A 16557-nucleotide genomic window follows, 5' to 3' on the forward strand; every position below is an offset into this window, starting at 1 on the left:
TAGCCCCGGATGTTTTTTCTTTAGCCCCGGACAAATTCTCCCTCAATAATATAATACATTAACCTACTTTACCTATAGGACGGACGGCAGGAATGTAATTTCCCATGTTCAGTGAATGCAACACAGAGGCATAGACGACGCCACCGGACCAATCAGAGAGTTGCATGGAAATAAACGTGTTTTATTGGCTGACAGGTACGTACCTCTCCTCTGTGACAATGTTTAAACTTTAAACTGTCAGCCCCGGACGCGGAGATTCTGAAGATGGACATTAGACATTTCTTTAATAAAAAAGACGGCAATTCTCAAGTGGTGGCTCACACAACAACCCCAGAGCCACCACCTGAGCCAGATGAACAAGGTATGTACCTGTCAGTAAACTTACAAGTTATGCGAACATGTAAGCAAAGCATACATTATAGCTAAACCGTTAGCAAGTAGCTATAGCTAGCCAGATATATTAAATAAACACTTTGTCATACAATCTAAATGTTGTGTTTTTTAGCGTTACTTGGTGATTTCAAAGAAAGCTGTCTGGGAAATGTTGACTTACTGTCTGTGTTCGACATGAAGCTAGAAGCTACCTTTTTTCCTCATTATCATGTCAAATTGTACAGCTTTCCTTAGTGTTGAATGCAGAAATATGACTATATTAGAGTATTAAGTGAAAATGACTATATTAAAGTTTTAAGTAAATATATTAAGTGAATTACTCAAACTGCATTTGTATAGGAATGATTCTGTCCTATTGGCAGATAACTACTCTTAACACTGATATCTAACAAGAGGTTTCCAATGTAAATTTAACTATTTTCAATTGGTTAGTATTACATTTTGTGACAGTGTGGTGACACTCATTTTAATGAAGACAAATTTGTGTATCTTGAAATTCATTTATTTGACAGAGCTGGAAACTGATTGACTTACATACTTGTTTGTGTTTACCTACACAGTCATCACAGATGAGCCAAACAGAGTAGAGGATGAAGAAAGGAGAACAGGAGAAAGGGACACACAAGAAGGAGATACAACAGACAAGAACGACAATGGAGACAACAATGAACAGGAACATCAGAACAGACAAGAGTCAATGAGTAACATGACTGATTTAGGGACTGCAGATACAGGGCCAAGGCAAGTGAGACATCACTGCTTTCCATCCAGCATGTTTGGCCAGCAAAAGAGATCATTTCAACCGCAAACAGCAAGTGATGAGGGATTATTATTTCCTCCTTCCATCCCTTTTTTCTGTTTAATCTGATTACTAACAACTTCTAATAATTTGACATAGTTTATGATTTAATTGGAAAATGAAGTGTTTTTAAATAATAAACCCGTTTCTGATTCTTTGATTTCTTTTTGATGGGTGTTGAGAGATGTATCCATATCTCTTAATGTTGCTCTCAAAGTGCACAAGATTGATGCTTTTAACTTCAGTATTTAAAAAAAGTCTTCCTGGGGGACCCCAGAGGAGGTGAGTTCCCCCCAAAATAGCACTATCTCTGCTTATGTAACTCCGGTGTAGTGTCCCCTCGGCAACAGATCACTCAGAGCTGGTGATTACTTTCCTGCATTTCAATGGACAGCATATAAAAAGGACACGTGAGCTGCATTGCTTAAGAGATCCTCTCATGCTATCTCTTTTACAAAATAAGTGTCCAGTCAACAACAAAAGTATATTTTTCACAAGCAATGTGAAACATTAAACTTATACAAACTGGTGTACAAAACTCACATACCTGCGTTGGTCTCCTGGAGTGTCTCTACTCTTTCTTCTCCACATCTCTTGTCCACCATCAGAGATTGCAAACATTTCAGAAACAGCTAGAGGTAGGGGACAAACAACTTGTTCGCTGGGCATGTCAAAAACCTCCCTGCTTTGATCAAGACTTTAGGGAGCCTTTCAGCCCCTCTAGCAAAGGGACTGGAAAGCAAGCTTTGAAAATGCAGTACCATCTACATGCTGTCATGTTCCAGACACTGCTCTCAACCACTCAGGGCCTGCTTGAATACCTGCAGAAAGAAACAATTGACTTGGTGTAGGCAGTAGATTACAAAACAGCAGTTGAGAGCACACTGAAAAGTTACCGAAGTAACGAGAAAGCACATGAGGTCTATGACAAGACCAAGGCCCTGTGCAATGATCTTGATATTCCCGAAACTGTGACACAGAGGAAGAAGCGTAGAAACATGGAAGACTTTGTAGTCAAGGCATCATGTGGAGCAATGTGAAACATTAAACATAAATAAACTGGTGTACAAAACTCACCTGCATTTCAATGGACAGCATAAAAGGACTCGTGAGCTGGGTTCTGGTGCTCAGATTAGCTATTGATGATCACGTTGATAAATCATATAAAACAAATAGCCAGTCACACTAAAAACATGTTGCTGTGACTGTGAGCATTAAACAATTAACATTAAACTAAACAAACACAACAGTACGTTATTGTCCTTATAAAATAAAAACATACATTTTGTCCACCGAGATAATACAGGCACCTTACCCTCAAGAGATCCTCACGTGCTATGAGAATCTCCCACAATCCATTGCCGTAACAAAGCTTTTTGTTTGTGACACCAGATGGCGCAATTGTGTATGTGCGTGTGGGGAGTCTTGCAGTAGAAAATGTGACTGTAGCGCCGCCACTGTGGGCTAAGCCCCGAATGTTTCCAGGTCCAGGCGACGCCCCTGGTTGTGCCTGTAGTGATGGGGTGTATACCCATGGAATCTGTGGAATCTCAGCTTTCAGAAAATGTGTTGTTTGTGCGGAAAGTATGAATTATAAATGATCGTTTTTGTGAGTTATGAGCAGACATAGCAATTGCCCGTTTTTGACATGGGCTCATTTAGAGGCTTCTTGTGAGACTTCTTTTTCGAAAAACATTTTTTTTTTCGTATCGTCAGTTAGCCAAGTTTCCTCCAGTCAGATGGGTATGGAATATTAATAGTTTCATGAATGACACTTCAGATATAGCACTGTTGCTACATATATAGCATTTTCGGACCCGAGCTCGGGTCCGCGGGGCTTAAGAGGTTTTAATGCGCACCGAGACCTTTTCACTTCAGTCCTGCATCAAGACCCCGTTGAGAATCCATGAAAACAAAATAGATTATATGCCTGAGTTTTTCAGTATATTTTTGTATCCCTTGAAAAAATAATCCTGAACTTCCAGCCAGGTGCAGCGTCTCTAAACATGGCAGAATAAAGAGAGGGGTGCAAAGTGAGGGTCCCCTGGGTGGGTTTCTTTGTGACCAAAACAATGATAGCATTTATAAAATAATTGGGTATACATAAGATTGATTCATATCATGTGAGAAATCTAATTCTGGTCATTTATATCTGGTTATTTGTGAAAACATCAGGTTCTAACTGCGTGTGGTGTGACAGCCAGTCGAGGTTACGTCTGCATCAAGAAGCAGTAATTATTCATGTCTGCTGAAAGGGAGATCTCTAAAGAGACCCGACAACACCAAGAAGTTCAGGTCTGACTCACGAGATGTGATACCACTTAGTTGACAGACAGTTATGGTCCTGAGAGGATGTGTCTCTGTGTTCTCTGTAGGAGGAGGTCACTTCCTGTCCTGTGGTGTAAATGCTGGTGGTGGACGAGGCTTCACTGATTGTGCCTTTACTGTCACAGTTGGTTTCATTCATAACAAAGAGGAAAAGCTTATAATACTTTCTGTAGTAATTGTTATTGTTTTTAATGAAGGTTTTAAAGGCAAAAACACATTGTCAATGATCACACAAATAGGAGACTGCTAAAGGATTCCATGTTTGTTACAAAGGTCCAGCTAAATATGATTTTTTTTTTTTTTAAATGTACACAATAACTATCACCTTCATGATAAAATTGGATTCTTACATTTTGTTTTGACCAAAGATTATGCTCAAATTAATCATTCACAATTGTCAAAAATGTACCCAAAAGTACTTTGCCTCACACGGGGCTCCACATTGATGCAGCTAAAATGCATAACAATGGCTATCAGACCTTTTAAGTTAAAACTATCGTCCAAAATAATTAGTTAGCCCTATATTTAAAAATCTGAAGATACCTCCAGGGACTTTACAATCTGTGCAGCAAACAGCCCCCTCTGTGCACAGTGCCATATATTTAGTATTTCTAAGTGTTTGATGGAGTCTAAATGCTGACATCTGCTGGTCGACTTTATGAATTACAGCTATTGTTTGTGGAATAATTCAAGTGAAGACATGAAACATTGAATCACAAGAGAATTGACCTTATCCCTGTCATGTGTTGCATATTTAACACAATCAATGCAATGAGACTGAAACAGACTTGTTGTGTCATTGTCCACATGTTTGTGTTTGAGTCTGGGTTTAAAAAGTTACCTTTGTGTTATATTGTGATCATTTACTTTGTGAGGAGAAAGAAACAAATACCTTTTGCATCAGTATCTGAAGGTTAACGTGTGAAATAATTCATTTTAAATAAAAATATTAGTTTTTTTTAATATTTTCATTCCAATTACAAGTCGGCATGAAACAACATAAGGCAAATACGTAGGAACTTTTTTGTAACCATTGGACCACAGCCATGGTACCTATAGAGTGACGAAGTCACGCCCATCTACTTCCGGTCCATGGGACCTTATTTCTGAAAAATCATCTATTGAAGTCAAAGGGGAGAGAAAACGTATCTTACGATCCCGTTTGTGCCATGAATTACACATATGATGTTTGTCAATCTTAACAAATCATTTCATGTCAAAAAAGTCACAGTTTGTCGTAAAACTGTTGAAATATAAGACTATGAAAAATACGCAGTATGTATATGTATATTACAGTACGTGAGGACCAGGGAGTGTCAATCAGACACCATCATCAGCAGTACGGGGGCCCCACAGGGGATGGTGCTGGCACCGTTTCACTTCACCCTCTACACTGCAGACTTCACCCACAACACTGCAACCTGTCACCTGCAGAAGATCTCTGACGACTGCGCCCTCGTTGGCCTCATCTCCAACGAGGACGACAGGGAGTACAGGGAGCTGACGCAGGACTTCACCCTCTGGTGCCAGAGGAACCGCCTCCAGCTGAACGCAGCGAAGACCAAGGAGCTGGTGGTGGATTTCAGACTGCGCTAACACTCCCCCCCCCGACACCAGTGAACTTCCAGGGAGCGGACATTGAGATTGTGAACTCTTACAAATACCTGGGTGTTCATCTGAACAATAAACTGGACTGAACTGAACATTCTGCTGCTCTGTACAAGAAGGGACAGAGCAGACTCTTTCTGCTGAGGAGACTGAGGTCTTTCGGGGGGCAGGGGGCCCTCCTTCAGACCTTCTTTCACTCTGTTGTGGCATCAGCCATTTTCTGGTGTGGCCTGCTGGGGAAGCAGCATCTCGGTTGCTGACAGAAAGAGACTGAACAGACTGGTAAGGAAGGCCAGCTCTGTCCTGGGGAGTCCTCTGGACACTGTGGAGGGGGGTGGGAGACAGGAGTCCTCTGGACACTGTGGAGGAGGTGGGAGACAGGAGTCCTCTGGACACTGTGGAGGAGGTGGGAGACAGGAGTCCTCTGGACACTGTGGAGGAGAGGTGGGAGACAGGAGTCCTCTGGACACTGTGGAGGTAGTGGGAGACAGGAGTCCTCTGGAACACTGTGGAGGAGGTGGGAGACAGGAGTCCTCTGGACACTCTAGTGGTGGTGGGAGACAGGAGTCCTCTGGACACTGTGGAGGAGGTGGGAGACAGGAGTCCTCTGGACACTGTGGAGGAGGTGGGAGACAGGAGTCCTCTGGACACTGTGGAGGAGGTGGGAGACAGGAGGTCCTCTGGGACACTGTGGAGGAGGTGGGAGACAGGAGTCCTCTGGACACTGTGGAGGAGGTGGGAGACAGGAGTCCTCTGGACACTGTGGAGGAGGTGGGAGACAGGAGTCCTCTGGACACTGTGGAGGAGGTGGGAGACAGGAGTCCTCTGGACACTGTGGAGGGGGTGGGAGACAGGAGTCCTCTGGACACTGTGGAGGAGGTGGGAGACAGGAGTCCTCTGGACACTGTGGAGGGGGTGGGAGACAGGAGTCCTCTGGACACTCTAGTGGTGGTGGGAGACAGGAGTCCTCTGGACACTGTGGAGGAGGTGGGAGACAGGAGTCCTCTGGACACTGTGGAGGAGGTGGGAGACAGGAGTCCTCTGGACACTGTGGAGGAGGTGGGAGACAGGAGTCCTCTGGACACTGTGGAGGTGTGGGAGACAGGAGTCCTCTGGACACTGTGGAGGAGGTGGGAGACAGGAGTCCTCTGGACACTGTGGAGGAGGTGGGAGACAGGAGTCCTCTGGACACTGTGGAGGAGGTGGGAGACAGGAGTTCCTCTGGACACTGTGGGAGGAGGTGGGAGACAGGAGTCCTCTGGACACTGTGGAGGAGGTGGGAGACAGGAGTCCTCTGGACACTGTGGAGGAGGTGGGAGACAGGAGTCCTCTGGACACTGTGGAGGAGGTGGGAGACAGGAGTTCTCTGGACACTGTGGAGGAGGTGGGAGACAGGAGTCCTCTGGACACTGTGGAGGAGGTGGGAGACAGGAGTCCTCTGGACACTGTGGAGGAGGTGGGAGACAGGAGTCCTCTGGACACTGTGGAGGAGGTGGGAGACAGGAGTCCTCTGGACACTGTGGAGGTGGTGGGAGACAGGAGAATGGCAGCCAAGCTGTCCTCCCTGCTGGACAAGGTGTCCCACCCAGGCCCGGACTGGCCATTGGGAGAACCGGGCAGCGTTGCGTTCACAATACATACATAAAAAAAAATCCTCAGGCCAGCAGGCCACTTAGCAGATCATTAACATCTGGATAAAGACTTGCCAATGGGAGGACAATGGGTTCAGGCGTATATAAACATCTTAGATAATAATGGGAACATTTTTGAAGAGACTTGGGATGCACCCTGGGACAACCTGAGACAGGTTACACAGCTGTCTACACAATACCCACAGAGGAACAGCTTCAAGCTCCACTTCTGACCTTTGTGATCTGTATGTTTCGCAGCCATTAGCTCCTAGCAACATATCAAATATAATGTTTCATTTTTTGTGATTTATCATACTTTGTAAAGCACCAACATCAGGGTCATAGCATTCATTCTGAGATGGTTCACAGGACATTATTTGAATTGTTTTGTTACATTTCTCTCTGTGACCCAGGACTGTTGAGTCCATTTACTCTGAGTTGAATAACCATTCACCTTTAACAACATTTAAACCAAGCACTCAAATAAAGATCACACAATATCCCATTCTTATAGTTTGTATTAAAGAACAGTGAAGAATACACGATGATACATTCAGTAAGATATGGCTTCAAACAGAAATAGAGCCAGATGTTCAGCCTGTAGGTTAACAGGTGAAAGGATTCTTGGAGCAGATGAAGCGCTGGCTCGTGGTGCACTGGGTGTTACGCCAACCATCTGAAATGTTAAGGAAAAACAAAAGTGTTCAATAAATATTTGATTGAACAAGAGATGCACCACAATGTTCACTGTTATATCACTTGTGTTTCCTATCCAGAAAACGTTAGTTAATCAGCAAAAAGGACGAAAAGAATGTCATGCTCGCTATGATCTAGGCATTGTCTCCTATCAGGACACATACATATATCTCCTCTGTGAAAACAATACAGGAACCCAGGTACAACATACACATCTCTCACAACTCTATTGATATACACATTCCCAGCTTGGACAGACACATATTACAACATGGCAGCAGTCACATTTTACATTAGTTGATGATGCTGCCCTTTTTAAACAAAGAGCCAGGCACCACCTTAACATATAGTTAATTAAACCTAATTAATACAATAGCAACATTTACAACTAGGTGTTATGTAACCAGTCAAATCAAACAGGTGTACTTACAGCCGGTGTTTAAGTACATGCAGGGGTAGCTGCTGGAGGAGGACTGGGAGTGCCAGTTGGTGTAGTATAAGCCCTGACTATCAATCCACATCCAGCGGCTCTGAAACACAAAGAGCACGGCTGTAAGGAGGTGTTGTCGCAGTCTCTTTATCTGTTCTGCTGTTATCTAGGACCCCCTCTAGATCAGGTCCTGGGCCTGATGTGGACTAGCTGCTGGTATTCCTTTCTAAAAAACAGACCTGCAGGCTGAAGCCTCCCAGCCATGCGCTGCTCAGACCGGATCTCTTTGTGATCTCCTGCAGGAAAGCGTACTCTCTGGGGTTGGTGGCCGAGGCCAGGTGGGCCCCCAGGCCGGTGCAGTGCTCCTGTGGGACAGAGGGGGCACATAGGGTTCTTTGTGGATATGCAAATAAACAGCTGTGTGATTGAATGTCTTCATTTACTTCCTTCAAAAATGGAATGGATATGAAAGATGACAGGAACAACACAGATACACTTTTAAAGCCCCATACAAGCTCAATGCGTCTGCCTGCTCTCACTAACAGTGAAGTGTTGCAGTAGTGTTACCTCAGCATTGAACCAGTTGCTGGCAGTGTTGCTGACGATGAAGCAGCGAGAGTTGTGGCTGTACCAGCCGTCAGGACAGTAGTTAAAGCGAGCTGCAGACACACAGAGAAGAGAGAGCTTTCACTGACTGAAACACACTCTGTTCAGCCTGCTGCACACACAGCTGCTCCACTGGCCAGCTTCAGTCTGTGTGGACCTCATGTATAGAACCGTTAGCAGGGGAGTCACAGCTAGCAGGTTATAGTTATTAGCCTAACATGCACACAGACTGCTGTGGGGCTTCGAACAAGTCATGCTTTCACTCATTGTCCTCAAACTCTATATGGCAGGATATTTGGAGAGGTGTTTGACTTTTATTTAATCTTCTTTTTAAATTGTACCATATTTCTTGCCATGACAATCATGAAGGGGAAAAAGGGAAGATTAAAAGTGTTTTGTGGTTCTTACATTCAGGTGCTGCTTCCTCCTCCAACACAGGTGCTGCAGAGAAAGAGAGTCAACACAGTGATCAGATGTATTGTGTCAAAAGTATTTATATATCGTTATCACATTTTGTTCATTACATTACATGACATGTTACTTGTTAGACGCTTTTATCCAAAGCGACTTACATACTCAATACTGTGGGCAATCCCCACAGGAGCACTTTGGGGTGAAGTGTCTCAGGGACACAACGACATGCTGACTGCAGTGGGGTTTGAACCGGTGACCCCCTGATCCGAATACCAACTCACAACCCACTGCACCACACGCCTCCTTCATAATGTACGGAGCCCCTAGGACAAAACTTTTCATTTAGCTCAATGTACTTCCTGGTCAGTTCGGCTGCTACGGCAACACAGAAACCACAACAATGGAGCGGTTCATCGATTTTACTTTGAGCTTGGCCTTAAATATAAAGATATAACATCAGTGCTTGGCAATAGGCACGGGTTTCACACACAGACTGTATATAAAGGGTTTCACATAAGAGAACACTCAAGAGAACACTCAGAGCGAGGGGACATGCACGTCCCTCTGAGCTGAGTTATTGACAGATTCGAGTTTCGCGGATCAATAACTCATGAACATAATGTTGTAAAAATACAATGAGCAGACACAGTATATCTTCAGAGGGACGTGAGGCTTACCGTCTCTGGGAACAGGGACAGAATCCTCTGGAACAAACTCTTCCTCAACTTTCTTCATCTCGGCCTCCATCTCTGAAACAATGACAAAGTATTTCACATCAGCTACATTGCAACTACTTAACCTAAGGATGTACGGAAAAACATAATATCATCAAACGGACACAAGATAAACTAGACATGGCTCTATAGGTGGTATGAACCCACATGCTAACGTTAGCATGTTAACATGCTCAGAACGACAATGCTAACATACTGATGTCCAGCATGCATTTTCACCGTGATTACCATTTGAGTTTGCCTGTTAAGGTATTTTACTAACATTATAGATCTAACAGCTGAGGCTGATGGGAGCATGTCTGCAGCTCCAATAATGCTGTAAGCGTGAAAGTATAAACAGCTGTATTCTACAGAGGTCCTCTCCAGGAGCCTCAGCCTGTGCTGCTTAGATATCCTGAACCAGAGCAGCTGTAGTTGTTGCCTGCTCTGTCCTGCAAAGGGAACTGCTGCATGTCAACATGTGTCCTTGGATTCTAATCCAACACAACTATCTTGTTCTGTTTTGATCCATTATTTAGTTCACTTTCTAACATGGCTGTCAGATTGCAGGAGGTGAAACCTGAAATAAAAGAGGACTCTAACCAGGTGCAGGAACCATCTGCTCCTTCAGGGCAGCCACCGCTGCTTCTGTGGATAAATCACATTCATGTTGCTGTGAGAAACATTTAGGACTGTGTGTGTTTCAAAGCAAAGCCCTTCAGTACTGACCTGGAGCCTTCTCTTCGTGTTCAACTGGAGCTGCAGAAGAAAACACAACACTGTCAGTAACATTAGGGCCCAGTTACTCTTCCCCCCCACAGGTCGCACACTAAGCCATGTGCTGATGACTCGTCATGAGCACATGTGTGATGGTGTGTGTGTGTTCTGTCGAAAAGCTGACCTGCAAATGCAGAGCAGAGGAGAACTGAGAGGACCACGACAATCTTCATGGTTATGAGCAACTGGTTGTTCTGTGTGGAGAAGAACAAAGTGGCGATGAAGATCCGGAGGGAGAGCAGAACCACGAGCTTCACTGAGGAACAGAAACACAGCAGGTGTCCTACCTGCCAGGTAAATGTGAGGAGGAGTTTTCAGGAGTCAGCTGAGTGCAGTGATGAGGATCAGCTCTCCCTGCCCTTTATACCTGACACACACAGCTCATGTGGGCGGGGCCAGGGCAGAAGGTGCCGGTGTTTGTCTGTGACTCAGTCCTGTCTGCGGGAACATGCGGTGTGCCCATAAAGATATGAACCATAACTCTGTTTCCTGACAGCAGCAGCAGCTCAGCAGTTCGCCCTGCAGTGTTGTTGTGAGCTCAGGTTAATGGGTTAACGACATCAATACCAACACACCAAGTGTGTGTGTCCGGTGTGTGCTCTGATATTATATTTGAACAATTACTATACTATTCTAAACTATACTGAGGTCAAATACAGAAGTACAAGCAGCAACATATACTTGAAGTGTCCTGTGTATGAAAGTACAAGTATTCATCACGTGCTCTCCGGAGGAATGGCCTCTGTGTTAATGCATCACACACATCATATTATTGCCTTCATATGTGGCGCTGTAAAGGATGCAGCTCCAATGTTTCAGCCCTACTATGGAGCACCAAGACACCTACTCAGCAGAGTAGTCCAACCTGGTTCTTTGTATTTAGGATTCATTTTGAACAACTAAAATACAATACATTACAATACAAAGGGGCTTTATTGGCACGACCACATATTACACATAGTATTGCAAAAGCATTCCGCACAATGCTGTCTTTTGATGTTCAGTAGATTTAGGCTTTTTAATGGCAGATCTTGAACTTAGTTTTGCAGCAATCAAACTACCTCTTCATAATGCCCCCCCCCCCCCCCCCATCAAGAGCTACAAGTCTAAAGTCTGTTGGTGGTTCCTGTAAGGCTCCAGCGGCTTGTCTTTCTTCACATCATTACCTCAATCATTGATGGAAGAATATCGTGTTTTATTGTCTGTTTCTTAAGAGCTCACACACATTTATGAACACACAATAATACTTCCTTCTGATACAAGTAGAGGCAGGGTGTCCTCTGAAGTCTGGCTGCTGGGAATGTTCCTTTTACCAGTGTCCCAAGGCCAGGAGTTCTCTACCCCCTCACTCTTTTCTAAATGGAGCTTCCTGTAGGTACCGACCCAGTCTCACAGTCTGCGTACAAATGACACGACTTTGGAAATGCGTAAAATAGATACGCAGAAGTCCGATTTTGCGTGCATATGATACGCTAACCATTCCCATCGAGATCATTCAAACTGTCATTTGAACGGCGATCAAGCCTGAAGCCACAGAGCTCTTCTGTTACTGTCCTTTGTTCTTAGAGGAAGTTCAGAAACACGTAACTCTGGATTTGTTTTAATGTTTGAGGTTGTAGTGAACACTGGTTGACATCATTCACCACGGAACTGTGTTGCCCTCTATATATATTGTGTGCCCTCCTGGCTTCTGTCTCTTCTTCCCGGGCTGCGACCCGACAGCATCTGAATGTCTGCTGCTCATTAAAGCCAGCTTTGTGCCTCCATTGCACCGCCTCCTATCTCTCGGCACTACAAGGTGCAATAAACGACACAGCAGCTTGTTGGCATGATACAACTATTATGTTCTGCCTCGCCGACTGATTTTAATTTAACCATATATCGAGCCCGATCGTCGATTTCAAAGGTGTGCTCTAAAATGATATTTATAAATGACTATTATCATTATTACAAGCAAGACTATAAGCAAAGATATGTAGAGAATAAACGTCTTTCAGATACGCTCATAACAAACGTAACGTGGGAGTATCATATGCACGCAAAATTGGACTTCTGCGTATCTATTTTACGCATTTCCAAAGTCGTGTCTTTTGTACGCAGACTGTGGCACTGGGTCGGTAGGTACATGTGTGTTGACTGACCGACAAACTGAACCAACTAGAGACGTTGGGCTCAGCTACAAAGAAACAGGAATCAGGGGAAGAAAAACAGACTTTAGTAGCAAAATGAAAATGTGTTCACGTACGAACTTCGAGAAAAAGTTGTGCCTCTAGAGATGGTATACACTAGGGGAGGAACATTTCCGGGAAGTTTCCATGGGAAGTTAAGCTGGGAATTTTGGAAATATTCGATGCAAAATTAAACCTTTTTTTTTTAAACTTTTTTTTGAAGTAGAACAGAACAAGTTTTAATTATTTTATTGAACAATTAATTTTTCATTGAAGAACGAAAACAGGAATGCTGAGTTAAATATTACTCATCCCCCCCAACCCCACTCATTAAAAAATGAAAACCCCCACAAAGTCCCATTCAACATGCAAATCTCCCTTCAAGCAATCCTCTGCATTTTGACTAAACCCTTTCAGTCAACGGGCTCTGCCTGGGCCTCTTCATCATCACACTCTTCCTCTTCCTCTGCAGTGTCACTGTCTAGCCTTGTTGAGGAGGCTCTGTGCCTTGCCTTGCCTTGCCTTGCCTTGCCTTGCCTTGCCTTGCCTTGCCTTGCCTTGCCTTGCTTTGTCCTGCCTTGCCCTGCCTTGCCTTGCCTTGCCTTGCCTTGCCTTGCCTTGCCTTGCCTTGCCTTGCCTTGCCTTGCCTTGCCTTGCCTTGCCTTGCCTTGCCTTGCCTTGCCTTGCCTTGCCTTGCCTTGCCTTGCCTTGCCTGCCCTGCCTTGCCTTGCCTTGCCTTGCCTTGCCTTGCCTTGCCTTGCCTTGCCTGGCCTGGCCTGGCCTGGCCTTGCCTTGCCTTGCCTTGCCTTGCCTTGCCTTGCCTTGCCTTGCCTTGCCTTGCCTTGCCTTGCCTTGCCTTGCCTTGCCTTGCCTTGCCTTGCCTTGCCTTGCCTTGCCTTGCCTTGCCTTGCCTTGCCTTGCCTTGCCTTGCCTTGCTTGCCTTGCCCTGCCTTGCCTTGCCTTACTTGAATGGCATCTGTTTGTTTTAGTCAAGATTATGCTAAAACATACTTTCCGCAACTCTCTGTAAGTTCCCTTTGAAGAGTCGACCTTCCATTTTGAAAATTCCCGTTAATTCCCATGGAAAGTTTCCATCGTTGAAAATTCCCTGAATTGTGCAACGCTATATAGAACCCAGAGAAATGTGTCAGGGATGTGAGTGCATCTGAATAAAGCCATAGTCAGGACTTATCTGCACACTTTTGATCTTGTGTTTAACTTCTATCAGGAACCCAATACTGATCATAATAATCCTTTGGTTTGAATGCGCTCCACCAGCATCCTGCTGTCTGTCAGCATCCTGCTGTCTGTCAGCATCCTGCTGTCTGTCAGCATCCTGCTGTCTGTCAGCATCCTGCTGTCTGTCAGCATCCTGCTGTCTGTCAGCATCCTGCTGTCTGTCAGCATCCTGCTGTCCGTCAGCATCCTGCTGTCTGTCAGCATCCTGCTGTCTGTCAGCATCCTGCTGTCTGTCAGCATACAGCTGTCTGTCAGCATCCTGCTGTCCGTCAGCATCCTGCTGTCTGTCAGCATCCTGCTGTCCGTCAGCATCCTGCTGTCTGTCAGCATCCTGCTGTCTGTCAGCATACTGCTGTCTGTCAGCATCCTGCTGTCCGTCAGCATCCTGCTGTCCGTCAGCAGACACTGCTGCAGATCTAGTTCCAATGCTGAAATCATCTAAAGTGAAAGAGCTGGATCAAAAAAGCCTCCACATGTTCAGTTTGGGTTTCATCTTTCTCTGCTTGCCATTCAGCAGCTGTGGAAAGTAACTAAGTACATTTACTCAAGGACTGTACTTAAGTACACATTTGAGGTATTGGAATTGAGTATTTTCTTTCTGCTTCTCTTTATATTCTACTGCACTACCATCAAAAGTGAAACATTGTACTTCCGTTATTTCACAGCTTTAGTTACTGGTAACTTTATGGATTTAGATTTTTACACAAAAGAGAATTTTCTAAATATGATGTTCTCGATTCATCTTTCCTCAAGTGTTCATTTCCACAGCGAGTGGGTTGACAGACAATGTATTGATAATAGTCTCAAAAGTAAAGATTTGCTGCTTTTAAAAATGCAATTTTTATATGTATTTGAAGAAAATGCAGATTTCTGTTCTGGAATGACTGTTTGACTTCTTCTGTAACTACATGTTCCTGATCAGACTTCATGTCGTTGTCTTCAGTACCATCCTCGATGAAGCACCTTTTTCTTTGTAATGGAGTATTTGACAGTGTGGTATTAGTACTTCTACTTATCTGAATCTGTGTTCCACCAACGCCACTAAGCACACAGAATTCAAATCATGCTGTTCCCAAAGCTCTCACTCTCTGTGAGCTTTAAATGTTGTAAAGGCGTGTCAGAGTTTTCTCAGAGGCTGCTCAGCTGCAGCTGGGACAATGCTCCGTGCTGAGAATTGTAAAATAAAGTAACAACAACTACAGTAATCCGAGAGATTACAATGAAACAAAAGGAAGTTGCTGGATTAGATTCAGATTTATGATGCAGAGTTAAAGGGAGTGTTGGGAAACGCAAGGCGTGCTGACCTCTCTGACTGAAGACAGAGATAACAGATGAGGGAGAAATGACTTTCAAGGTCACTTATTTACTTTCATAAAGAACAGTGAATGACTTCCTGTAAAACGTGTTATTCTAGATGACTGATGACTTTTTATGATTCCCAAAAGAAAACAGTATCGCTGAGTCATTTTCCCGCATTAGATCTTAGCCACAAACTCTCTGGGAAGCTTTCCACCATCAAGTCATCGAGCTGTTTGAGTGATTCTGCTTCTGATTTCCCCCACAAAGAAATCCCACAAAATGTCTCACTTGTATTTGATGCGCTTTTTAAAGTCAACCTTATTCCTATGGAGGCTGACAGGCGCAAAACACAACAACAGCCAACACATGTCCACCAGGAGAAACGCACTGCAGTTTAAAAACCATGTAATCGTGTCATTTAAATTATTATTTATTTATGTACATATTCCCTATCGTGTCTATTTAAGTCCCATTTCTGGTTTTCATATTGTCTTGTTGTTTTCATATTGTCTTGTTGTTTTCATATTGTCTTGTTGTTGCGTGTTGGCACCTTGAGTTCATTGTAATTTCGTTGTCGGAGTCGAGGAGTCGAGGAGTCGAGGAGTCGAGGAGTTGAGGAGTCGAGGAGTCGAGGAGTCGAGGAGTCGAGAAGTCGAGGAGTCGAGAAGTCGAGGAGGGGATTTGATGAAATGAGAAAGGGCCATGCAGATGAAGAAACATCTTCACCAATTGACCAAACATAAATAAACAAAGCGCTGCAGTTACAATCACAAGTATGTAACCCCCATTGCTGATTGGCTGAATGTAACTTTGTTCAGCTGTTTGCAATAATCAAAGAACACAAAGTACTTCAATGAAACTAATATCAAGTGTTTTTATCCAAACAGAAAATACTACTTTAATGAAACTGCAGTCTCAACATGATTCAAGCCCTTCATGACAAGCATCCTCAGTACTTAGCAGAGCACCCTTTTGCTGCTTTGATGCACACCCAGACACCAGCTTGTGGCAGCGCTCCTGAGGGATCTTAGTGCGTTCCTCATGGCTCCAGCTCAGTCACTAAGAGCATCACTTGTGCTATCTTTTGATCCTTGTCCCTGTTCGTTCAAGGCAATGATCTCTTCTCTGAACCTTTGGACGATTCCTTTGACTTTGACCATATTTATAAAATGCAATCGACAACAACCCAGGTATGCATGTGTTCTGTCTCAAGCACACCTGAACTCATGGAGCCTTGATCCCTTCCCCCCGGTGTGCTTGAGACAGGGGGTTCAATCACTTTGAGACTGCAGTCATGGGAAGCAACATTTTCTGTTGAAACAGTTCTTCTCAAATGTGTTTATTGCAAACAGCTGACAAACGTTCAAAACATTGTTCAGTAAACCTCATGTGCAATGGGGGGTGAATTGTTTTGGTTGCAACTGTAGATGAAACGCTGCAAATTCTAAATGCTGCC

The 16557-nt window shown here is 44.2% G+C and overlaps 2 protein-coding genes across 3 annotated transcripts in view; one reads left to right on the forward strand and one right to left on the reverse strand.

The window, feature by feature from the left end:
* Positions 1 to 16557, forward strand: part of LOC117562627 (NLR family CARD domain-containing protein 3-like) — a 58417-nt gene that overhangs the window by 22550 nt on the left and 19310 nt on the right. The window lies entirely within an intron of this gene.
* On the reverse strand, positions 7300 to 10626 carry LOC117562632 (ladderlectin-like). The gene is made up of 9 exons (XM_034240449.1): positions 10520 to 10626; positions 10348 to 10377; positions 10222 to 10266; positions 9583 to 9654; positions 8900 to 8932; positions 8453 to 8544; positions 8125 to 8250; positions 7886 to 7985; positions 7300 to 7435 (listed from the first exon to the last, which is right to left on the reverse strand). The coding sequence occupies exons 1-9, from the start codon at positions 10566 to 10568 to the stop codon at positions 7365 to 7367; spliced, it is 618 nt and encodes a 205-aa protein (XP_034096340.1). The 5' UTR covers positions 10569 to 10626; the 3' UTR covers positions 7300 to 7364.

Source organism: Gymnodraco acuticeps, unplaced genomic scaffold (assembly GCF_902827175.1).
Source record: "Gymnodraco acuticeps unplaced genomic scaffold, fGymAcu1.1, whole genome shotgun sequence".
Lineage (NCBI taxonomy): Eukaryota > Metazoa > Chordata > Actinopteri > Perciformes > Bathydraconidae > Gymnodraco > Gymnodraco acuticeps.

Excerpts from the sequence above, each read along its gene's own strand:
- LOC117562632 (XM_034240449.1), bottom strand. The coding sequence starts at position 10,568 with ATGAAGATTGTCGTGGTCCTCTCAGTTCTCCTCTGCTCTGCATTTGCA. Across the intron at positions 10,378-10,519 it reads CCTCTGCTCTGCATTTGCAG|CTCCAGTTGAACACGAAGAG; the intron begins GTCAGCTTTTCG and ends TTTCTTCTGCAG. Across the intron at positions 10,267-10,347 it reads ACACGAAGAGAAGGCTCCAG|AAGCAGCGGTGGCTGCCCTG; the intron begins GTCAGTACTGAA and ends ATTTATCCACAG.